Genomic DNA, 25,082 nt, shown 5'->3' on the forward strand with positions numbered 1-25,082 from the left:
CAAAATATAATCCCTTCTCCAGCAATTCCCAGGAATCAAGACATTTGCAACACTGAACCACTTTGTCATCATGTGTCAAATATAAGAGCAGCTAGGGATCCAACAACTCTGGTAGAGACTTAGAAAATCTCATTTAGTTGCCTTACCATTGTGTAAGCATATTCAAAGAACAGCTATAGTAGCCATCTTAGGAAAATACTTAGCCCATTTGTCCTGTAACCCACCTGCATAGCACTAAACGACAGACAGATACAGTTAGCAACCACCATAATGGAGCATTTAGCAGCCAGAAACAAATATTTTGTTGATGAAAACAGTTTTTTTGGTCAATTAGATTTACTTTGTTATTGTTTATTGAGGGTGGGACATGGCAATATATTGTTGTCCTGAGGTATACTGATGCCAAATATCATTATTTACTTATTTATGGCACAATGACATTGACAAGTGTGTATTTTAAGCATTGTTTCACCACTGTTTGTGTCTGTGTAACTGATTTCAGTGAATAAATACACAAATCCTGCACTATTCTTCTTTAGGGGTATTTTGTGTTCTTCAGTTAGACAGTGAAAGGGATTGTGATGTATTGCTATTTGATTGTCTTGCAATATGTTATCTATCGCAGAATCGCTGTATGGTGATATTTTCATAATTATGGACCATGTGTCTTATCGTGTTATCCTACGATTGCCAGCCACTATTGTTTGTGTTAAAGAGAATGTAAGGTATGCACAGAGTGATGAAAATAGTATTAATTTTCATTGTGTAGTCCTGCATTGAATTAATGGCTTGCCACATGCACTTGAGATAAGGACAAAGATAGAATCTATCTCACCACTTATACTGTGTAAGAAATGTGGATGTTTATACAAAGTGTTGTCATGGAGAAACATAACAATAACCAAAAAAAAAAAAACATCTGGCGGTAACTTGCACATCCGTCTTTATTTGCACAGTTGATATGTTAGACAATTCCAGGCTGATGATAGTTCAGACACATAATTAAACTAAAAACATCTTGACTCGATTCTCTAGTGGCACTTAGATGCAGCAAAATATGCAATAAAAAGCAATGAAGATACAAATGTGTTCTTGGGTCAAATGGGGCCAGAAAATAGCAGAAACCCTCACTCGTGCTTTGATCACCTGGACTACTGTAATGAAGTCCTGTCTGGTGTACCTGACAACATCCTGAAACAACTCCAATATGTACAGAACACTGCTGCCAGGGTTCTCACCCACACTAAGCCCTGGCAGCACATCATCCTGACCCTCATTCATCTCCACTGGCTCCCGATAAACCCCCATATTAAATACAAAATCCTCCTTCTAACCTATAAATCCCTCCACGTCCTAGCCCCACTATATTTAACTGACCTCCTCCACCCCTACACTCCGCTCAGAAAGCTGTAACTCACCCCCTGCCGAAATACGTGACGCAGAATCTCTCAACATCTTCAAAAAACTTCTCAAGCACCACTTCTTCACTAAGGCCTTTGACCTCAGTTAATGCTCCACCCTCCTGCTTATTTCTATCGTGTTTTGTACAATTACTTTTTTCTTTTCTCTTCTGTTTTGTACTCAAAGACATATGTAAAGCCTCCTTGGGTCTTGTGAAAGGCACTATATAAATGCAAGCTATTATTATTATTATTATTACTCTTATTAGAAATTCCTTTGTATTTGCACTTGATACAGAACCTGGATAGTTATTACAGGATGTTAAAGGGTTAGGAATTTGACAGAGAAAGACTTCAAGTCATGCCAAAAATGATACAATTTAGTAAATACAGGATGAGCTGTGTAGATAATATAAATAGAATAACACAGTTAATACATACATGAATGACACAGAATTTTCCCCAAGGATAATAATCATTAATTTAATGGTTGTAAAGCCTAAAACAAATTTCAGACATCAAAAGACAAACAGTGAACCTTTAAACCAAATGGATTGAGTTATTTAGAGTCAGCAGCTCTAACACAGAGAGGGAGGCAGGTTTTGATCATAGATTTGGCAGAAACTTCTTTGTTTAGCTGTTATCTTGTCAAATTCAGCACATTTTTCACTAAAGGAACGTTTGCATCATATAGATGAATACACTGTGCAGTCGTGTGTTTGCCATAACTGCCCTTCATTTGCAATAATGAAGGGCAAAAACTTTTTGTGGTGGAAGCAACAGCAGCAATACTGCAAGACTGCAGAAAAAAATATATAATAACGAAAAATTACACTTTCAATAGTAATATGCAGATTTACATACATGTCAGCACACCTGTTATAAAATATCATCCCATTAATAACAACTGATCAGATGATTTGTTTAACAAACATTGTTTTACGAATGGATGTGCATTTTGTTTTATTATTTCTTACATACAAAAATACAAATAAAAATACAAGATATTGGACAATCTTTTTATGTACATACGATAAGTATTAAATATACAATATCCATAACAATGTCTGCTTCCTTTGGTTCGCTGCCGGGTAGTATTACCATGTGAAATTTATAAAAGACGTACAGTAATTTGGGCAAAGGTCGAAGGTTCTGATTATGATCCATTTCAGCACAGGAATACACACATGAAACAAAAAAATAAGGGTAACTGATCTGTTGGTAGTTCTTATGTTACACTGCATTTATGACATTGCACCAGTTTTCAACTTCTTGCCAACAATACATTTAAAGGAAAAGCATTGCCTGTAAATGCTAGAGACCTTAATTCTATTTGGTTGGATCAGCCAAGGTCCAGCTCCACATCTCCAAATGTCCATGAGTGACTGATTGAGTGATGGAGTTGAATTTGTCATCAAACTGCACTATTAGTCAGGACTTTCAATACAAATTCACACAAATATTTTCTATTAATTGATCTGTTTAACAAATGTCTTTCAAAAAAAAAAAAAAAAGAGCAACAAATCTAGCGACAAACCTAAACCAAACCATAATCCAGAGAAGAGAATCAACAGTTCAGCCCTGTCAGGGAGAAGCACACCTCTTCATCCATTGTGTTCAGTGATTGGCAGAGAGGTGGGACAGTAGTCTGTCACCTCATTGTTGTTGTTACTACATTTATGTTGCTCGATGGATGAATTGTAATTACCTAGGTCTTACCCACCACCAAGGAGGTTTTTTCAGCAGGTTTACGCAAATTATGGAACAAACTTCCACTAAACCTGGTGGCAGGGTAGGACATAGGCACAGATGCAAGATTTTTTCCCCCACTTTCTTTAACATTGTGTTTTCGACAATCACACCAATTGCTTAGGCAATAATTCAAGTATCTTGATGAAAAACTGTTCATTTTGGGGACAGATATTTATGAGTTTGTGCAATTTGGAGCAGTATTATTGGATTGGTCTTTTTTTATTTGATTTTTTAAGAATATCAGTGATGCTGTTGCATGGGGATAAATAGGAAGGTTGTAAGAGGTATTAATCTTTATTCTTAGATCTGGTCTTTGCTCCCTCAAGTGGACCATTGTGTGGCATGGTAATGGTTACGCAACTTATCACCTGTGAACATCAGACTGACATTGGAACTATTACAATCACCTGTGCTACCACCAAAGCAAACAACCAACCCTCTTCAACTACCTGCAGCCACACTCTGCCACCTTCATCTCCTCATACAGGTATCTTATAGTAAGACGTCCATTCTCCTGATACATGACTGTGATGGGATCCAGTTTGATGGGGACACAGCACGCCATGTTGGCCTTCTTGGGGTCCCTAATGTTGATCAATGTCTGGATAAGGGCATGTTTGGATGGGGTTGATTCGTCTGTTAGTGGGTGGTAGCACAGCCCTCTACATTCGAAGGCGTCATATTCTGGAGGCGCCACAATCCAACTGTCCCAGCCAATGTCTTTAAAGTTGACCCTGAGCGAGGTCCGCCGGCAGTACTCCCTCTCTGCCTTTCTCTTGTTTCTCCGTGGAAGCTGAGCATCCAAGATCGCATTTGGAAGTTGCTCCCCTCTATGCCAGTCATTGCCTGAGTGTAAGATGGTTTCTTCTTCATGGAGGATCATCTCTTTAAGCTCCTTCTTTTTCTCCCTCCTCCTGCTACCCAGGTCATCTGAGAAAACGATCAAAGCTGCTGAAGTGTTGTCTCCAACAGACACGCTCATATTTAAACAGCCTGCTTCTTCCTCTCCAATACCAGAAGCCCAACAGCTCTTCCTGTCCACCAATACATCAATAACAGTGGCTCCATTGCCTGACTTGATCCAGCTCTGAATAGCTGCTGTCACATCAAACGTCGTCCACATACTCTGCAAGCCTGTAACCTCTTTGCCAACCAGTAGTTGAGTCCTGGATGTAAAATCATTCTCTTCCACTTCATAGACTTTGACAGTGGCCGTAAAACTGTTGAAGGTCAACCTTGACCTGGCATCCGGGAAGAAGAAAAGCTGTAGTTCAGCAGCAGTGATCTTTTCGTGGTTGGGTATGGTGTCATTGAACTGCAGCCTGTATTTTGACTTTGTGCCATTTGTCAACAAGAGTGTGATATCTGTTAGAGAAATACAAAGAGGTTATAGGGCTTATCTCAATCAGCAGTGGACATTTACACTATTTATCATTAGGTCACATTCATTGAAATTGAACTGAACTTCGAAAAAAAATCAGTATAAACAGTATCCTTGGTGTTTGTTTTGGCTATACATCTTCCTTTCTTTCAAAATAAACTAAGTGGTTCTCCTACTCAGCGTTATAGTGAATTAGCCAAGGATGGTCAGATCCTCTTAAATCTGAAAGGAAACTTTAGGCACAGTGCTTAGATACGGTTTTCACAATGTACAAAATTAATTTTTCAGTTTAGCTAATTTTTTATTAAATCAAAATTGTTTTTGGCAGAAAGTTTTAACTGTTGTTAAGATTCCTTTATCTCTATAATCCTATTATTTCCTTATTTTGCCAGTACATACACAGAAAAAAAACCTAAGATAATAAAAACATACATAATATATTACATAAAATACCACAGAGAAATATAACAATACAGAGAACAACATATAAAAAATAAAAAAACAGCAGTGGGATATAGACTTCACTGCAGATTATATAACTCCTCATTGGACACTCTGGATTGCACACTACACATAGAAAATGGCGACCATTGACTCGCGCCATAAATGCTGGCCTGCTTTTCCAGCCAGGCCCAAATATGAAAAGAAGAATAGACCAAGATGCACTCAATAAAGTCTTGGCGGAGTAGCCATCCTATTACACAACACTGCCACCCTCTGACTACAATTTGTAACATGAAATAAACTAAGAGCAGCACAATGGAACTACACAGCCTGCTGATAAATGAAAGAACAAAGACTAAGAAATGTCACAGAATGAAACTTTAACTTTAACTTTTTATCTTCTGAAAGCTTGGAAAACGTATTTATATTATGAACTTAATATAAATTCATCACTTGGCTTCATCATTTCAGTATTCAGTGATCAATTTCTTCACGAAATATTCAAGGATTTTGGTCTTTGCCAGCAGCAAAAAGGCTCATGATGTAGAGCAACTATTCAATGAAAGAAATTATCTAGGAGGACTTCAGAGCAGTAGTGACAGGTTGGGATAAATCTGAAAGATTTCTGAATACCAGGAGGTCACAAGCCTAAAAGGTTGGGAACCATTAATTTCTCTCTCCCATCAACTAGGCAGAAAACGATTGTACTACTTTCTTTACGAGTTAAACACTGATCACATACCCTGGACAGTGAAACTTCGTATGACATCAGACTGAGGGATAGCCGAGCTGTCCGAGGCATACTTATTGTACAGCTCCATCATGAACTGAGGAGGGTCGATTTTGCTGTGCTCCTGAGGAACATCCGACAGGTTGAGTTTCCTCAAAAATCCCTCCTTCATGGTTCCGAGCAGGTTCTCCATCTTCAAGTCAGTGTCTTCCCCCTCCGACAGCTGAGAGTAAAATCCCTCAGGGTTGTCGCTTTGGATTTCATTATTGAGAGGTTTGCAGGTACAGGAGCCACTAGAGACCACCAGACTCAAACACAACTGCAACAGCATCTTGAAATTATATCCTTTCCGAGCCACTGAGCTGTCACAAACCTCACCTTCTTCCCAGCTTGAAAACAGACTTTGCTGTGGCAGGGTCTGAAAATGGAGATCCCCCATGCAAGACACCACCGTCTTGATGTCCACTCCCATGCTCCCAGTGTAAACAGGGGGACTTGTGTCAACCAAAATAGTAGCTTGGCCATGCTTATCACTGTCATTGATGCCTTCTTTTAAACCTTGTTATCATTAGAGGGCTGGCTGCTAATGAAGACACTGTAAACACTTAAAAGTGATAACGATGGAGGCAATGGAAACTGTGAGGTTACTGACAAGCAGACATTTCCATAAAATGCCTTTTCCCAGCTTGAGGGTTTAAGCTTTGAGGCCACCGGAAACAAAATTGCTTAAAAGAAAACAAAAAGAAACTGAACACTGCATTCTTCACCACCATATTCATCCACCCCGTTTTTTTGCATTCATCCACTGCACATTCTAGACCACACACTTTTAATAAAACCGATAAGGCAGATAATTAATTTGACAGATCCAGAGAGACGTCACAATGTGGAATTTTCATTGTTCTCCCAACATCATCACTTGTGACACCAGTTACACAAACCAGTTTGTCTCCATGGAGTCCGAAGCAGAGCGGACTTGTGCTGAAAGTTCACATTGAACATGAACTTTGACCCGAGCAATGCTGATTGTTGTGAGTGCAGCCAAGCGCTGTGTTGGCCACGGCTTAAACTGAAAATGATGCCGATACAAGGAGAATACAACAACAAACTGACTACACAGAGTTAAAAAAATTTTGAGGTGAAATATAAGCATGTAGATGTAGGTGCCAGGTAGTGTCCCTGAAACAGATAGCAATTTACTGTTGGAAAAAATCACTAAGCGTTCTTGTGCTTCAAAAAGGTTTGGAAGCTGTGATAGAACAGAACATGGTGCCCACTGCAGTGTGCTGTTAGGCATATATGTACTTTAGGTCAGTTATCCACTGAAACAAGAAAATAATATTTTTGATACCGAGATGCAAAGTTTATTTCTGCACTTCAAGAGATTTAGTTAGTTTAGTGTCGATTGTGCTCTTGCTGACTGAGGAAATCTTTAAGAGCTGAATAAGTTCTATACAAAGACATGAAGGTAGTGACCTTCACCACTATACAGATGACAGGATAGTGGGACTCAACCCTTGGGTTCTGTAAGGGGTTTTAAGTCTGAACCACAAGCCAACGTGTCTGGGGACGTTGGCCTGAGTCGGGTCTTTCTTGGAATTGCTGTTGTTCACACCACATTTCATAATAAGGCTTTCATGGAGTCAGTCAGTATTTAGTGGCATGAATTCAGCTTATAATGTAGACATGCAGTGTGAGAACAACCAGATTAAAGGTGGACGAAGGAAGATCTGTTGTGAAACTGTGGTGAATTCATTACTGGATAAAGAAAATGTAGTAAAAACCAATTCAACTCATTTTGGTTTGATGTTTGATGACTAAAACAATCTCCGTCCACACAAGCAATTTGGCTTCATATCAGTTTTAAGTTCCGTCCACAGCCTGGTCACACATGCACAGCAAATATTTTGGGTCAAAGTTCACCAAAATTAAACTCCACGCTGCAATTTGCTTTGCCAAAGGAACCAAATGATATATTCGCCTCCATCTTGCACAGATTGCATGTGAATGGGAGGCCACTGAAACATATGCATATGTGTGACTGTGCCCCAACATGCCTGAAAACCCATATCACATGACCGCTCCTGTTCAGTGGGCATGCAACATCCTGTTGTCCTCTTACAAAAGGGGGTCATATGAAAGGCTGGGTTGTTACCCGAAAGGACCCAATCAGCAAGCAGGTTTGAGTGTCTATGTCATCGACCAGATGACATTAAAACTCTCATAATCATGGCACTCGACACGTGTAACTGTCCAAAACCTGTTATTATTTAATAGAAAGAAAAATCAATAGTAGCACAAGATATTGATAAACCATGACTTCAGCCTTAAAGTAAAAAACAGTCATGTGTTGTTATTTGTTTATGTGTATGGTTGATATTATGAAATTAATGTAACTTACATTGATATACAGCAGGTAAGATATATGCTGTAATGTAAACATCTGTACACATCTGCCTCTGCTTTATATTGTTTTTTTTCAGTAAAACAAAATAAATTCTATGTATACTTCTATGTATAATTCAGTTTATTTTCCTTATCAAGCACACGTTGTCTGCGGTTTCTGAAAACACACATCACACACAACTACCCCACTACGCTTTTAATACAGTTAGGGTTGTTTACATTTATCCCTTTCTAGTTGCTATGGAAATCTTTGATCAGTACTGTACATAATCCAAACTGTACATTTATTATAATATTAGAAAAACAGATAAGTGGAACTATTGCATATTCACAGGAAGAATTTCAATGTTTGACTTGAAACTGTGTCCCCTTCCTTTTCCCAAAATGCACAGCAGGGGGCAGCAATGCACCATTATTTTCTTATCTTCACTGTATCAGAAACAATGGTTGTGTTGTTAAAACTCTCAGTGACGAAATACTCATTATATACAAGATACATATATATTTCAAACACTCATGCATGAATAACAATCTTTGCTTATATTTAGGGGCGTTCAACCACATCCAAGTGTCACATGGAGTGACACATCACTTTAAGACAGATACCATTTAGTTTGTGTTAGTATCTGCAGTATTTACACGTCAACAGCTGGTTAATGTGTTTCAACCACCTGAGTCTGAGTCATTGCGCAGTCCGTTGATTTGTCCAAACGTCTGTCCTGAATTGGAAAGACACATACTGATGTCTGAAGGCTTCAGTGTTTGATACCCAGATCATCTTCCACTGGGCTCAAATACGAGTCGAAAAGGGTGGTGTAGGTTTCTCAGGCAGGGCTGGAGTCAAGTGGAGTAGATTCCAAAAGCAGGTCCAGAGGTGTCCAGAGGTTTCCAGACTGAGATCAGAGCAAATCAAATCCTCTCCAAGATCAAATATGACTTAATAAATCTTCCCAAAAAAAAAAACTGGCTGAAAAAGCTTTTTAAGAATCTATAGAAATGAACCTGCAGGAGCTCTGTATGAAACCCAATACAAGGAATTATAAACAGGTTTTTAAATGCTCATCTTTGAAGGAGGGAGAAAATAAATGGACTGCATGGAAATTTGTTGCATAAGGAGGAAAAAGCTGAGAAAAAGTCAAACCAGGGTGAACACCAAATCAGTCCAGAGAGCTCAAAGAAACAGACAGTGACTCTGGAACGATGGCTGTCACAGTCCTGTCACTTCAGATCCAGTCTCAGTTTGTGTGTCTCGTCACATCGGTCCATCGATTTTAAAAGCGTCTCCCTGCCTGTTGTGTCCAACATATATCTTCCATCGCTCCAGCCCTACCGACAGGCACAGGTTTCCACAGACATGCCGGGGTAAACCTTGAGAACCAGATTCCTGCTCGGGTCGAGGAAGAGCACGCTGAGGGGACTCATCTTCTCCGGAACGCAGCACGGCTCAGGCACGCCGGGGACGATACCCACAGCCCTGACAATGCTCTGGATGGTGGCGTGATTGGAAGGCCTCACCACCTAGGGAAATAGGACACAGCAAAGGTTTGTTTTTATTAGAGACCACTCTCTGGGATGACACTTGGAATACAAGCGGAAATCTTAAAACATGTATAAATACATAATAAATGTCCATGTGAGCTGTTAGAGTAAAAACATTGAACTTGATCTATCATGCAGCATTTTCAGTTGTATTCACTGCTTCTGCCTTTTGGTTTAAGAATTTTGTATTGACAGATATAATCCTCTAGACTTTCTCTATTTGTTTTTCTACAATTTCTCGCAAATTTTGGCAGTTTGGATCCAGGCATCTCCTGGTGTTCCCCTGTAGCTTCTGATTGTAAGGCCAGCACCTTGGTCATTTACCTGTGTGTATGAGTGAATTGAAGTTCCTTTTTACTCACAGTCTAAAGGTCTTTGCACTCTTTGCTCTAAAATGCAATTGTGTTGGTTGTGTCAATCAAATTTATACACTGACACTGAAGCTTCACCCGTCAACAAAGTTTTCAGATCAGTTTCTATTTGCTGCGTTTATCACATCTGTCAAAGGCGTTCCAGAGAGTTGTTTAGCACTTAGAGCCACTGTACTTGCAAACATCACATATGAGAAGCTAATAGATCTCATGTCACAGCATTAAGCACTATTAAACGTGTGGTAACTGTTGTCCCAGTGTTGCAAGTAGCATATAGAACTGGACCAATGACATCCTGAAATAGACTAGGAAATTCTCCTTGTTCCTGGCGGCTTCTCAGAGTTGGACAGACTCGATGCTTCCTTTTTTTCGAGAAGTGACACGACCACAAAATCATCCTCCCTGCTCGACTACATTTTAGCTCCTACAAATTTTTTGATACGTATCACAAAAATACAGATTCAGTATGCAAAAGCCTAAAAGTAAAGGTTTCTCTCAAAAACACAATAAAATACTACAAAATTGTGTACATCACTGCAGAAAAAAATTGGAATTCAGGCCAGAAAGTATTTACTACTGTGGATACACATTGCATTTCGCCATTGTATCTGCAGCAGTCCCACTAAATTAAAATCCTGATGTGAGACGAAAACAATTGGCTGCATGTTGTTTCATCTAAACTCAACCCTGATCTCTAAAGTTTACAGCAGCAGAGGTTTAAAGACGTTATCTGGCTCACTTTAGGGATGGGGAACCCACAGGTCCCGGCGCAGAAGTATGCGTCAAAAGACTTCGGCGCCAAAACCCACTCGCTCCAGCCGATGTCAGCGAAGTCGACCCTGAGGTACCTCCTGGAGCAAACCCTGGGCTCGCTCCACTGCCGCCTCCTTGCCTTTTTCATCGTCCTCTCATCGAAGCTTAGCACCTGTGGCTTACTCAGGCCCTCGTTATTTTCCTGACCCTGCTTCCTTCCTGGTTTGACCGCCACTTTGGCTTTAGCTGGAAAGTACGTGTTCTGCCAAAGTTCATGATTCTTCAAGGAGTTGAACTGAACCTCTGGGATGTCGTTTGTTTGCATCTGGAGATGGAGCTCCCTCCGAATTCTTGAGGTTGAGGCTGTGGAGGACGTGTCATCACCTACAGGGAAAGGCCCGTACCGCTGGAGTGACATGGCCACACTGTTTGGCTCATCTATAGCTCGATCATCAGCATATACAAGAATATACGGCAGATTGGCTGGAGAGAGGCGCTCTTGGCCATGAGGGCTCCTCTGCTGCATGCGAGCCGCCCCAAACTCCATATCAAACTCCACTGTCACCACAAGCTCTTTGACGTCCCTGGCATGTTTCACCACCGCCGTCACGTCCCTCGATTGCCAAGAGCCTTTCTTGAAAGGAGCCAGAGTTATGTTTCCCAGTGGCGCTGCAAAAGCCGAGTTTGGGGATGATCCACGGAAGAGGAGCTGTGGGGAGGAAGGATGGGAATGCTGGAGGCTGCCGGACGGGTGGCGAGGCCGTCGGAAACGCCACGGTCGCTGGTGGTGGCGCTGTCGCTTGTAGAGGAAGTGGAAGGATGCAAAGAGGATGAGCTCGGAGTCTTGGATGGAGGACAGGTCGAACTGGAACACTTCTTTGCCGTGTGAAACACCTGAGGATTTAAAACAAAATGAGAAGAATGAAAAGGATGATAAGCTTATTTTCATCCCGTCTTCTATAATGTCCTTCATGTCTAATAGCTTTGAAAAAAAGGATTCATCTGTGATGTGACACACAGATGTTTTGCTCAACAGATGTTGAAGCTATGGAGGAACATCTGAAATTAAGAATAAAGACAACTGAAGCGATCCAGTTGCTGCCTTGAACCTTCTCTCATCTATTCTTTTTTTCCCCATTTGTCATTCGCTCTGGTGAGTTTGGCTGACAAAACCAACCTCAAATACGTCGTCCACAAAATGTTTCTCAACACTTCTGACTGACACGAGCAGCAGCATGGGAAATATTAAAAGTGCAGCACGGCAAAGTGCCGGCCTCACGCATGACCAAAAACCTCATCCTGGATGGCTATACTCTTGAAGTTGAACCTCGTCTCCCACACTTCCACCGCAGCCTGAAAGACAAACATTGGATCGGTCCAGTAGGTCTGTAGCCGGCATATGGAAATGCTTATAGGAGAGGGAGCTCCTCTGAGGGTTTTCGCTGTGCAGCCGGTGTCTGGGTGTGATAATAGGCTCTTGTCTAACACCTAGGCTACTGCTACCGGGGAACTAACAGTGCTCGACACTTAAAGTCCCTGAGAATCAGTAAATCACAACACCGACAGAGCAAGGTGGGGGGAGATGTTTTTGCCCGAAGGTGATAGAGAGTGTTGCTGTGGGACTGACAAAACACCTGCATTCAGGATGTCCCACAGACATTATACTTCAGGTATTTTTACAAGGAATTATTTTGTGCACACAAGCGACTCGTGAAGTTCAAATGTTTATCTGCCTTTATTTCTGTATTTTCAGTTTGTAAAAGATCATGAACTATGCAACAAAAATAAATAAAATGATGCATTGCAGACAAAACACAAACAGATGACATGAATCTAGAAATTTATGGCCAGTGTCATGAATCAGCCTTAAACAGTTATAGTTATCTTTTAAAGACAGACTACTATCATGCAGATTCAATTTACTTCCGGACATAAGAAATTGACTTTGATCAATTATCTATTTATTGTGAAGTTTTAAAATGAAAAGCAACAATATACAATATACACAAAAATGTGTGCTTCAAAAATTATACAGACAAATATATATAAATATATATGTTGTTTTAAAAAGGTGAAAAAGTATGGTAGTTAAAAGAAGTGTATTATGCAGATTCGTTTTGTATTCTTTTTGGGGAAAAAAAATTCTTTTTGCTTAAATAACAAATTTGTTTGAAAAAGAAAATGATGGTCTTTTAAACGTATTTAGTCTTTTTACAAAATACCACTTTCCGTTAGTTAATACAAAATAAAGTTGGTCTCGAGGATTTTTAAAATAGTACGAATGTATTGTTTATGAAACAATACCAAGTTTTGCATCATTACTTTGTTCATGCAACCATGCATCCCATATCATTTGCTCAGTGTGATAACACGTGGTGCGGGTCACTCACTCGGGACAGCTTTCAAACTTCTCACGGTGTTTCCGTCCCTCTGGCTCTGCTGCTCTTCACTGTACCTCTCGTACACTTTGAACATGTTGATGGAGACCATGTCCCGGTTCGCGCTCTCGTGCGCAAAGACGCGCCGATCCGCAGCCGGTGCATCCACGACGGCACCTTGACGCGCGGCTACTCCAAGATCCTCGGACACGAGTTTCCCCCAGCTGGACTCCAGAACCAGGAACAAATGCAGCAAGTGGAAAAGTAGGCTCGCCATGGCTGATGTTCAAGGAAACTGTCCCATTCAAAAGAAACGTTGTGAAACTTTAATGTACGTTTTGTTTGAAAATAAAGTTAGACAGTAAGAATTAAAAAAGCGCTCCCTTTCTATTTCTCGTGGGTTGATGCCCACCCAGACTCACCAGCGTGTGTCCAGGTAATTCGTGTCAGAGCTGCACTCCACGGTTCACGGTCAACAGCTGTTCCCACAGTGGGAGGAGATGGTGGAGGGACGGACGCATCAAGCGCTGCTGCTGGATGACGCCTCGGAGCTCGCAGCCAACGAGAGCCACGCAGCTTCTCAGGTCAACTGTTTCATTGATTAAACGCGAGATTTGGAAACAGATTATCTTCCCACGAGACTGATAATGTGCACTGTGAATATATTTGCAGTAAAAGTTATACAGGCCTGTGCGACATCAATCAACTGCATCATTGAGAGGGAGAGATGTGAGGGGGTTCAGGGTGCGGAGATCTTCCACTTCTACAGCTGGAAAACAGCAAATGCCTGAAAAAAACACAGTAAACACGGGATATTATCATCATTATGGATATCCCGCTGTGACATGTTGTGTTTATACATTAATCATCCGGGAAACTGTCCCCTCAATCACAAAGAATTAGAAAAAGATCAACTGTTGTTGGGGATAATTCAAGTCAATGTGCGGATGTAGAGAAATAATGTGTAAAGGATTATTTATACTTAACAGAAACATTTCTATGATGCTATTCCATCCAGATTACAAAATATTTACAAGTAAAACTAAAATGGCACCCGATCAGTTGTCTAAAGAAAAAAAAACCCTCCTACTTTTCTACCAGATCATTATTTTAGAATTAAGAGAGAGTTTGAATAAAACAAAAATCCTGCTCTGTTTTTCTGAATCAACAAGATAGCTCAAACCCAGATAGCAGACAGATGTGGGCCACTTTGGCAATGATGCAAATCTTCTGATTTTCCATTGGCCCGAACAAAATGAATGTGAGCCTAAAGTTGTCCACTTGTAAAAAGCAAATATGCCCCAAATATCCCCAAACAAATTTGGCAAACGCACGGTTCTCTGGGCAACATGTAATCTGCATGTGAACCTAATGTGGCCCATGTGGTAAATTGTGAATATTTGCCCAAGTAGCACAAAAACATTCGGGCCACCTTTGGTTGACAGGAACAGCAACACACCGCACATCATTCCATGAGGTATGTGGGCAGGATGTGGGATATGGTCAAATCTGGGCCAGAAAATGTTTTTGCTCTGAGGGAAAGGTGCCTGCACAAAGCCCACAACATAATAACAATGCCATCTGTATTTCTTTAAGACACGTGTATCTCCCAACTGATGCGGTCAGGGGGTCGTCAGGGAGTCATGTCTCTAGGTGAAATTGTGTCATTATCGTGTCATTTAGAGAAGTAAACAACCAACAGCAGAAAAAGAAACGCCCTACCTCTTTTTAAGGGCTCCTCTGCTCTCTGAGTTTCTGATGCAGCATAATAGTGTCTCTGTGTGATGGCAGCAGACTAAAGCCATCCTGGGTCAGACAGCTATTAAAATATCTCCTACTGGTCCTCAGGGTGATCACAAGGGGCTCTTTGACACCGCCATGTCCTACACCAGGGATCCCCATCATGAAACGATGGTGTGTTTTTCGGTCATGCTGCTTTAACGAAAAGAGGCAGATAGGATCTGTCTCTTCGCGGGGAGCAATCAAACGCTGCTATCAGTCATTATGAGGCTGTCTGTTTGGTTTTCATGGAGTTAGAAAAACGAATGCGGCTCCTGTGCACTTTCCTTTGATGCTGTTCTGTGTTTTTAGCCCACGTTTCTTGTTGTCATGCGAATAATGACTCTTCTCTTTCAGAAGGGAAGAGGGTTTATGTGTGCAAAGGGCATTACTTTGATATCGGTCAATATATTTTAACTATGACCACAATGATGATCTGAGCCTCAAGTTTCAGCTACGTAAAAGCATCCTGAGCTGTTCAGACAAACTCAGGAATATATTCTGAAAACTGTTTTTGCAGAGTTTCCAGAGATTGCCTCTCATATATCAGAAGGCAACAGGAACCTGTTTGGAACATTCATGGAGGCTGTGATGCCTGAAGAGCATGCAGGAGGCTGAACATTACTCAGCCCCTCGATTGAGTCACAGCAGTGCGACTAGGTTCCATTTTTAAGGCGCTTTCAAATTTGACAGACAAACGCGTCCTTCTATAACAAAGAAAAAAGGCTCCAATGGGTGGATCCTTCCCAGCACAACCCATTCCAGGATTCATTGAGCTTCATTGCCAAACCCTTTTTCCAAGAGGTAATGGTGCCGGCAAGCGACGACACATTGCTTGAGTATCAGGCTTCATCTCAACCGAACAGCTAGTGGTACACAAATTTAAAAACAGAGCGGCATTAAAACATTCTAGTTATGTCCATCTTTAGCTCTGTTGCTAGGTCACAGCAATAAGGGTTTGGATGAGCTGCTGATGATGGAAATCCTCTGTAGACCAGATGGCCTTAGTTTGGTTCGGCATTCACAGTCTAGGAAGGAAAGGTCTTCGTGGGCTGTTTAGACCTTGTCCTCTGAAGTATGCAGCCCCTGAATTAAGACCTGGCTTTTGTCTGTGTCCTCTACATGTATGACACCTCTTTTTCATCCTGAGAGATATTTATATTCCTCCAGTTTCATGGCTTTCGCATGATGATGTCGCCTGCTTCAGTTGCTTCTGGACATTTTCCTGCTGTATTCTCTCAGTTGAACATTTTACCAGAGGGCTGGCAGGAAAAGTCCTGGAAAATGTCCAGACTTCAGTGCATGTCTGAGAGCAGCTTTAATGAAACAAGTTCAGTCCTCACCTGTTATCACAAGGTAGGTTTGTAACAGGTTTTAAACCTAAATGCTAAATGATCGCATCAATGTAAACAGTTGGTACCAGGAGCTTCAGTCATAACCTGGAGGGATCATCTCCTCGTTTGCTTCAAACGGATCCATATTTTTGTCTGCTTCCATCTTCAGACGCTCCAGTTTTTGGTTTACGTCACATGCTTTGTAGTAGATCATGATTTATTCACTAACTGTGTTTTTCATTGCATTTTACCACCAAATATCTGAGCATAAAATATTTATGTTGTCACTCGGTTCTGGTTCGAGAGAGAAGCCCCCTGCTAGTCTCCTCAGAGGAACATTTAGCGTCAACGTCTCAACACATGGAAATCTGTCACCAAAAACCGCCCCAGCTGTGACTCCTCCGGGTGACCGGCTGCAGCCACTGAGCCAAAACCACTTCAGCATGGTGATTAACCACCACTTCAAAGGTAATTTAAACCTTTAGTGAGTATGTGTCACGCCCACAGCAAACATCATCAAGACCCCACCTCACTTAACAGCTTGCCTGCCATATGAGAAGATGTGGAAATGTCAGAGCCTCAGTAGAACACAGCTCATTATTTGTTAGATTGAAATCAGTTCTATCCAATGAGCAGTTATTCATTGTAAAGCCACTAAATAATTTTGACTTTGTTGTCCCACTCACATCAGGTTACCAGAGTAGTTCAGAAACAAAGTTCATCGTGCAGAGAAAGAGAATGAACGTATCCAAAGAGTCATCATTATTATTAATATCATTATGTTGAAGCACATTAATTAAAACTAAAGCCTTCATGTTCCATAAGCAGTTTTTAAATTGCTCTATACCAGTGGAATTAAAATGTTTTTGTTCTTCCTTTTGCATGAATGAAAATTTCCCAGCTCATCATGTTCTCTAATCTCTCACATTAGTCTTTTTTTCTTTTTAAGAAGTAAAAGGACCAGATCATCATCGCCTGATTTTTTTTTTTTAATCCTTACAAATCACTGAATGTAAACTCGCCTCGGCATTTGCTTTTGAATGGAATTATTCACAACTGCGTGCTGTTTACTCCTGTTGCAGGTGATGTGCTTTAACTAAGCATAACCATCTGGCTCCATTCAAATACAAAAAGCTGTATCATGTTTAAAACTCACAAATCAACGCATTTACCTCAAGTAAACAGTGAGGCTGATGTCAATGAATTGTGTGTAGATAGAAATTTGAATCATGTGCATGAACTAACAAGGAAAACTACAGTCTACACTCTCCAACAGGCCACATTCAGATTCACTAGAAGTGGATTTTATTTGAATCTGCACCAAATTTATCACGCATGCCTGGATTTTTTCATCTATATCTATCTATTCTCAGGTAAATCTACAGAAACGCCTAAAAGCACCCTTGCAATGTTAAAGAAAAAGAAAATCCTGGATTCAGCCAAGACCTGCACCAAATATGACCACACATTTTCATGGAAATCAGGCAAATGGTTGTTGCATAATCGTGAAAACAAATAGACGACAACTCCACCTCCTCTGAGATGGTAAAACTACACTCACAATAAAACCTATAGTGAGGGGTAATTGCAGAATTTAAATACACTGAATTGCTTTTAATGGAGAAAATACTTAATTTTCATGGAACCCTTTGTACAATCCTCCTCTCACTCACTCTAGCTGTTTTGAACGTCGTTAAAAACCTTCTGGAGGGTTTTTTTCTTTGAACATACAAATCAACAAGTGAGCACCTAAAAGGGAATGGGAGGTAAGTAATTGAAGTAGCAGAACGTGGGGCAGCCCCGAATTCAAGTCCTCTCTCTGCACATTGAGATTCTCATTTAACTTTTTTCATCTTGTATGACATCATGGATGACTCACCTCCCCTCCTCCTCCTCCTCCTCCTCCTCCTCCTTTTTGTGAAGTGAAATGGAAGCATAGCCCCCCGAAATATGTTCTCATTCACAGAATATTTGCCTGAGGTGCTCGTCAGGACATGGAGGAGGACAGACGAGCCCACCATGTTTCTTTTGGCTCCAGATCCCATACCCCCCCCCCATCTCAGAACCCCCCCACCCAATTTTCCTCCTCCTCTTCCTCCTTTTGACTTGTTTTCATACTGCTGGCTGCAGCTGAATGACCATTCATGCTCACTGCTGTTGGATAAGGATGTTTGTGTGCGTGTGAGAAGGTCTGAAGGCCATGACATCCCCTCGTCTGATGTGTGCCAAACTACACACACACACACACACACACACACACACACACACCAGTCTGGATTCTGTGCCATACCTCCCTCATAGAGAGCCACAGTCATGCCACTTCAGCTCACATCGGCATCAACCAAACAGTGAGTGACAGGTCCACACACACACACACGGACACATGCAGACACACACACACCTCTAGCTCTCCATGGGAGATATCCGCTTGTCTCATGCGTTAGTGCCGTGAGTGGTCGCTGCAGTGCCAGCTGAGAGACGAAGGTCTGCTGGAGTCAGAGGGGAAACTTGTGCATGACAAATTTATGACTGCAAACTGCTGGAATTTGTCAGACTTTATGGTAAAAAAGCAACAGCTGGCATAGCAGGAGAACGAGACCACATTTGTTCATGAGTCACCGGTGTGACGGACAAACTGGGAGCATGCACGTGTCTGATGATGACCGTGGACCCACAAAATATAGATTCAAGTTTTGTAAGTTTGTGCTTTTCTGTGTGTGTCTGAGTCACACACACAAGCACGTGCAGCCCAAGCAACATCTCAACCTCACCCCCCAGCTACTGTGTGTTCAGACAGAAAACAATGAGAATGCCAGCACCAAACACAGATTCACTTAGGGTGGAGAAAATTGCGAGTTGAGAGTGAAAAGGAGAGAAACTAGGGTATAAACATAATCACTTTTTGTTATCTTTTTCCTTTACACATAAAACACCAGTAATCTGAAGATCATTTCACATTCCTCACATGTTGCCAACTGTCCAGGTTCCGTTTTCACATCGAGACGAGTTCACATGGTCACTGAAAGTTGCAGTTTTGGCTGCAAAATTGTACTGTCAGGCAAAATGGAGGAAAAAAATAAATTAGTCTTCTGGTGCATAGACCCCATCATGATTTCATCGTGATTGAAGGGGGATGCTGAGAAGGGAACATGGCAACATAGTTATAAACAGGCATGAGGTTAGATGAGGTTAGCGAGCACTTTATCTGGAGGTAAAACCACCTGGGATCTCTTAGTGTGCAGGAACACTAAAATAAGTCGGTGAAGTTAAACCAGGGGGGGAATTTGTGTGATAATTCTGTTGTCTGCATTTTGACTCCTTCACATCTCGTTTACTCCTCTCACCTCAGATATAAACTGTTATTGCGTCACAGCTTCTTTGAAAGCGGTCAACGAATGTGTCGCTTCACCCCAGAGAAACTGAGGATCCAATGGGTGGATCCTTTTCCAGCCCAACATATCCTAGGATTCATTGTGATGTTTTTTTTAAAAAGAGGTAATGGCGGCAGCACACGAGGAGGAATTGTCATTCTTGAATTTAGATATTGGCTTCAATTCAACCAAACAGTTATAAATACAGTAAATATACAGTACAATACAGTAAATATGTAAAAAATAACATCTTTCAGGTTTTTTAATCAACCTAAGAACTTTCTCGTCCATAAAGTAGCACGGTTGCAAACTGGTGATGCAATAAGAAGACCAGGCTGTCTCATTTCGGTTTGGCCGATGCTGTCTTCGTAGCCGATGAAGGATGCGTAGATGAGGTCCTTTGAAGGATGCGACCTGTTAATTGAGACACAGCTTATGAGTCACAGGCTGATCAGTTTTTCCGAACGTACAGGAATTGGGAATAAAACTGAAATGTTCCCGCCGCAGCCAGAGAGGCTGTGTTTGAATCCTCACAAAGCTCGCAGATACTCCCGGTGTGGTTGCCTCTTGCTCTTGCTCTTGCTTCCTGCATATGGCCTCGATAGGTGTCAGCTTGACCTCGTGCCACAGGGGCCGTAAGAGCCGCACATGAAGACCTGCTCATTTATCATCCCTCTGCAGAGAGTGGGGCTGATGACAAACCGAGGTAATGAGCAGCTCTCTGATACGTGAGGGCTTCCCTCCTGAGATCCAAAACCACAAGAACCCCAAGGAACCCCACACAGCTCCACCCCCATGTGGCTCCGCACAGACAAGGCCGGCAATCAGCATGATGGATTTCAGCCCTGACACGCTTTTCCCCAAGTGGCCCAATTAGGAAAATACTTTTAGTGGTTTTTTTCTTTCTTTTTTTATAACAAAGCTATGGTTCTCAATGTGTCTTAGTGTCCAGTGTTCTGTAGACCAGAAGATGGATTGACTAAAAGGAGGAAATTTAGTTTCATTATGGTTCAGAATGAGGGGTTGTGGAAATCCCTTTGCACAAAGGGAAAGCGAGAAACCAGATTTGAGAAGATTGAGGCAGTAGGTGCTGGAGTCAGAAACCAAAAACAGCAACACGCACTTTTGAAAAATGAGTTTGAATGAGCGCCATCCAACAGCAGAGTTCCACAGAGGGGTGTGAGGGACTCACTGCAGCCCACTAATTCGTAAGAAAACAGGTCTTTAGGAGCCCGCACATGAGCCGAGGGCCAAACTTTACAAACTCTCAAAAGTGAGTGTCAGTGTGTGACTGTGTGACGGATGAGTCTATACGTCTCCCATGAGAAGAGCTTTCATTAGTAAATGGTGATCACTCTCCTCAAGCGTTTACAAGACTGCAATTTTCTCTAAGCGAGTTGTTTTGGCAATTCCTCCTCGGAGGCCCCCGCCTGAGAACAATCATCCACGACATGTTTGTCAGTTATTTGAAAAATTGACAACAATCTCAAATTGCACCTATTATTCACATCTCAGGCTTCTGGAACAGCTGCATTTAAAAAGCCAGCCGTGATTGCATATCTTTGCTTGCCAACAGGAACGCTTGGCGGCACCAGTCAGCTTCACCTTGTTAACTACCTCCAGACTGTGCTGTTGTTTTGTCGGAGCGGAGCACAGAGGAAGGCTGAAGCTGCCTTATTGTGTAAACTCAGAGAAACAGCTACTCTGGCTCCGTTCAAATTTGAATGCATCGACAAACACCTCAGGAGCTCATAGAGTAATGAGCTGCATCTTTTCATCCTCAGTCAATTTTAACACAGCATTTAATCCAAGCACTTTCAACTGTTTACTCTTTTTTCATTTTTTTTTAAATCTCTGCCGAGGAGATTATTTCTTCGTCAGGATTTGATGTTAGTTAGCAGGATTATGAAAAAACTACTGGACTCGTAAGTGTTCTAGTGAAATATAGCCATTTTGGTTGATGTGGTTTTTAAGTTAAGTTTTATGTTTAGTGGTAATGTAGCCACCATGACAGTTGGGTGTGTTTGACTGTTCATGTGGTAAGTGGCAATGTTTAAACTAAACAAATCATCCGTGCTGATGTTTTGCAGTGTTCTGGGTTCAGGTTGTGATCCAACATCAAAATCCTCGTCTCACATAAATTTCTTCCACACAAGCTCTCACAATATGCTATTTCTGATCATTTTATTTTGTTCCTCATCACTTAGCGAAAAGACAAAAGCAGCAGCAACTTCATACACTGAAGTTTGGTTTGGCTCTGTAGTGTGAGAGTGAGCCCTCCTCTCAGTACAGGCCCCCTGTTGTTCACGCCCGTGATGAACCGGGGGCGAGCACTGAGCTCTGTCCTCGCTGCTATACATCACTTCAAGGGCTGCCCTACAGGAAGGACCATTTTCCCATCATCTCTCAGTCAGCGAGGCAGTTTCTCTCCACATTAATGGACCAAATGGGCCGACGACTGGCACCGAGCGCTCTCCATCCTTCCCTCTCCCCCTCGCTTTATTTCTGCCTTTGTATACTGTTCCTTTTTTTTTTCTTTCTTTCCCAGTCTGCTTATTCCTCCCTCTGTCTCTCCACTTCCCTCTCAACACATTTTCTGTCCGTCCTGTTTTCGGCATTTTGGCCGCGCCGTCCATAAATCACTTGTCATATCACTGTTGCATACTGCTGGCCCTGCTGCGGCGGCCTGTGGTGCGATTTAGCTGCAAGTTGATTTTCGTGCAGAGTGATACTTTGTATGTCAGTGCCTCCGTCAGTCGCACACAATTCGGACACGGCGAGTTTTCCAGCCAGCCCTGAACTTTCTTTTCTCTTTTCATGCGAGAGAATGGAATTAAGTCGGTGCATTACTGACTTGAGTTTTTCTGGCCAGGCACATTGTTTTACTTGGCCGCCACGCTTATAGTCTGTTGAAACTGGCCTTTTTTTCATGTCTATAAATGGGCTCTTTTCATGAATCCATGAGGGAATGCTTGCTTTTTGAAGGGATTTAAGAGGATACTGCACCATACTCAGTCAGCGGCCCTCGATTTGCGCTGCATATTCGCACACTCCATCATATTGAGGCTAATATGGTATGGCTGCGCTTGCTGCATATGAATTGTCATGGTATTTATCATAAGGCTTGCCAGAGCGCTGGAGACGGGAACAACTGGAGTGGTGATGAGAGGAGTTAGTGAATTGCTTCCTGTCTCGGAGAGGTGACGAGTGAGAGAGAAAAGGAGGCAGCAGGCGCTCAGAGCACAGATAGCAGGGAAATGAGGGAAACCACTGAAGCGATGGGAGAACATGTTGTCACATATTATATGACTGTTAGTTTAGTCTGTCCAAAACAAAAAGAGCATGAATGTCAATTTGGGGTTTTACAGGGGATCATGGATTGTGAACCCAGCTCTACTTTCTCAGAGAGAGGCTCGGCGTGTCCTTCCGCCTCCGTCTTTACGCTAAAAAGCTCAAACTAAAAAAGTAGAGATGTTGTGAAGACACAATGTTGCATTTATACCTTGCACAAGGACGTATAGTTATATTTCCAACTGTGTTTGTTTGGATTACTCAAAAACCTACCAGACAGATCGCCACAAAACTTGGAAGTGGAAGTATGTGGTATATGTCAGGAAAGAACCCATTACATTTTGGTGTGGATCGGTATCATGGGGCAGATCCACGATTTTCTTTTCCCACTTTCTTTACTTAGAGATAAAACGAGATTGTGCGTATTTCCACATTTTCATTGATTTATCAGAGAGTAACTTATGGATTTCAAGAGAAAGAATCCGGCATGTTTAGAAGGGCTGATATTTATGAGTGTGTGCAATTTGTTGCAGATCCAAATCAAAATCCAGAGCTAGTAAATTTAAATGTGGATCCATAAGGGGCCTGTTCGGCCTTGGGGGAGTGTGCTCCTTGGTTTTTGTGTGGTTTTAAAAAAGTGTCTTATCTTTGTGCTAACAGGCTGCTGGTGGAAGCTTCACATTTAACCTTCACCGTAGGTCTTCTCATGTTATTATTAGAAAGCAAAGCAAATAAGCATAGTTGCCAAAATCTCAAACTATTCCTTTGAGAATTCCAACATGCAATGACTTAACCACTGATAATGTCAAGAACTGTCATGTTTGGGTTCTGGGGAGAACTAACTTAACATGTCTAATGGTTCGATCCCCTCTGGGACGGCTCAAACTGAACACGTCCGCTCCCATGGAACCGAAGCCCTCCACACAAACATCAGCTACATTGACATTATATTAAAATTGTTTAATGGTGAGTTGACCAGCTTTTTGAGTGCTGGTGGTTTCTGAGGTTTTAAGGATTTTCTTTCTCTCCAAGAGCAAAAAAGTCTGCAGTGATATTGTGTTACCCAGCCTGTCTGCCTTCAGCTCGACCGACAGGAGTTTAACTCAAGTAGTCACATAACCCCTGCCTCCAGAAACGCTCGGATAATCATAATTTCTTCATGCTATTATTATTGGAGTATTATGTTCATTTTTGGTTGTCATTATTTTTGGAATTTTATGTACAATTGTGATCTTCTTCCCCAATTATGCCCATGGTTTAGTAACAAAGATATGTGAGTGTGTTTTCCAAATTGTGAGCTACTGAGTTTTCTTGTAGATAAATTCTTTGCAGCTTTGGTAAATAGATGCATAAAAACAAACAAACAAAGAAACTAATCATGTCCGGTTTTGGTTTGGCTTTTATTTCTAGTGTTTGCTTCATTATTGTTGAAAGTTCTGTTGTCAGTGGTTCTGCATTTCAGACAGTTTTGCACTTACATTTTAAATTAAAACATGTTGGTAAAGTTTAAATATTTTACAGACCAAATAGCAGATAAGCTGGTGGAGACCAAAAGAGAGCTAAAGGGAGTGAAACCTTTGTCAGGTGGAGACAACCATGACGCCAAATGAATGATAATGTTGCTGTCTCTTTTGGATGTGCTAATAATAACAAGCAAGTAAACATCTAATTGACTTAGTGATAAAAAGAAAATAGATGTTTCTGATGCCCAGAGGTTGTGAGAAAAAGACTAACAGATTTCTGGCCTCAGTCTGGATTTGGTTTCTGTGTTGTTGGCAGGGGACACAACATTGTGTTGCAACACTCCAAACTAAATGTGATCCATGAAATTCAGTATGTTGGGTTAAACTGACTTTCTGCACATATGCTTCAGTTATAATTTCTAATGATAAAATAATGATGATAATGATGATGATCATTAAAGCGTATGCGTGCATCTCTTATCACAACCAAATCATCTAAAAAAAACCCAGACTGTCGCGTTAGCCTCCGCAGTATCTTTAACTTGTAAAGTTACGAGGCTCCACTCTCACTGACACTGAATAATCCATATTTATATTGTTACAGACTAAATGACGTGTGAAGGCCCACCGAGCACGAACACACACATCGACATTAGGTTTCCAACTGGATTACGTCTGTAATCACAATCT

The 25,082-nt window shown here is 41.5% G+C and overlaps 2 protein-coding genes and 1 long non-coding RNA gene across 4 annotated transcripts; all 3 read right to left on the bottom strand.

Annotated features, from left to right (window-relative positions):
* Nucleotides 1-935: 935 nt before the first annotated feature.
* gdf2 (growth differentiation factor 2) lies at nucleotides 936-7,838 on the bottom strand. Its single transcript, XM_020083034.2, has 2 exons — nucleotides 5,720-7,838; nucleotides 936-4,517 (listed from the first exon to the last, which is right to left on the bottom strand). The coding sequence occupies exons 1-2, from the start codon at nucleotides 6,177-6,179 to the stop codon at nucleotides 3,598-3,600; spliced, it is 1,380 nt and encodes a 459-aa protein (XP_019938593.2). The 5' UTR covers nucleotides 6,180-7,838; the 3' UTR covers nucleotides 936-3,597.
* A 115-nt stretch (nucleotides 7,839-7,953) lies between these two features.
* On the bottom strand, nucleotides 7,954-13,728 carry gdf10b (growth differentiation factor 10b). Of its 2 annotated transcripts, XM_020082957.2 has the most exons (4): nucleotides 13,577-13,728; nucleotides 13,167-13,449; nucleotides 10,763-11,670; nucleotides 7,954-9,631 (listed from the first exon to the last, which is right to left on the bottom strand). In XM_020082957.2, the coding sequence occupies exons 2-4, from the start codon at nucleotides 13,429-13,431 to the stop codon at nucleotides 9,440-9,442; spliced, it is 1,365 nt and encodes a 454-aa protein (XP_019938516.2). In that variant the 5' UTR covers nucleotides 13,432-13,449; nucleotides 13,577-13,728; the 3' UTR covers nucleotides 7,954-9,439. The 2 variants fall into 2 exon arrangements, with proteins under 2 accessions (XP_019938516.2, XP_069374002.1); XM_069517901.1 differs by having other exon boundaries at nucleotides 13,167-13,648.
* A 6,059-nt stretch (nucleotides 13,729-19,787) lies between these two features.
* On the bottom strand, nucleotides 19,788-20,408 carry LOC138405986 (uncharacterized). Its single transcript, XR_011239658.1, has 2 exons — nucleotides 20,173-20,408; nucleotides 19,788-20,052 (listed from the first exon to the last, which is right to left on the bottom strand). It is a non-coding gene; the product is annotated as an uncharacterized lncRNA (long non-coding RNA).
* Nucleotides 20,409-25,082: the final 4,674 nt, after the last annotated feature.

Source organism: Paralichthys olivaceus, chromosome 21 (genome assembly GCF_024713975.1).
Source record: "Paralichthys olivaceus isolate ysfri-2021 chromosome 21, ASM2471397v2, whole genome shotgun sequence".
Classification (NCBI taxonomy): domain Eukaryota; kingdom Metazoa; phylum Chordata; class Actinopteri; order Pleuronectiformes; family Paralichthyidae; genus Paralichthys; species Paralichthys olivaceus.

Excerpts from the sequence above, each read along its gene's own strand:
- gdf2 (XM_020083034.2), bottom strand. The coding sequence starts at position 6,179 with ATGGGAGTGGACATCAAGACGGTGGTGTCTTGCATGGGGGATCTCCAT. Across the intron at positions 4,518-5,719 it reads ACGAAGTTTCACTGTCCAGG|ATATCACACTCTTGTTGACA; the intron begins GTATGTGATCAG and ends TTTCTCTAACAG.
- gdf10b (XM_020082957.2), bottom strand. The coding sequence starts at position 13,431 with ATGGCGAGCCTACTTTTCCACTTGCTGCATTTGTTCCTGGTTCTGGAG. Across the intron at positions 11,671-13,166 it reads AAGTTTGAAAGCTGTCCCGA|GTGTTTCACACGGCAAAGAA; the intron begins GTGAGTGACCCG and ends TTAAATCCTCAG. Across the intron at positions 9,632-10,762 it reads GTGGGTTCCCCATCCCTAAA|GTGGTGAGGCCTTCCAATCA; the intron begins GTGAGCCAGATA and ends CTATTTCCCTAG.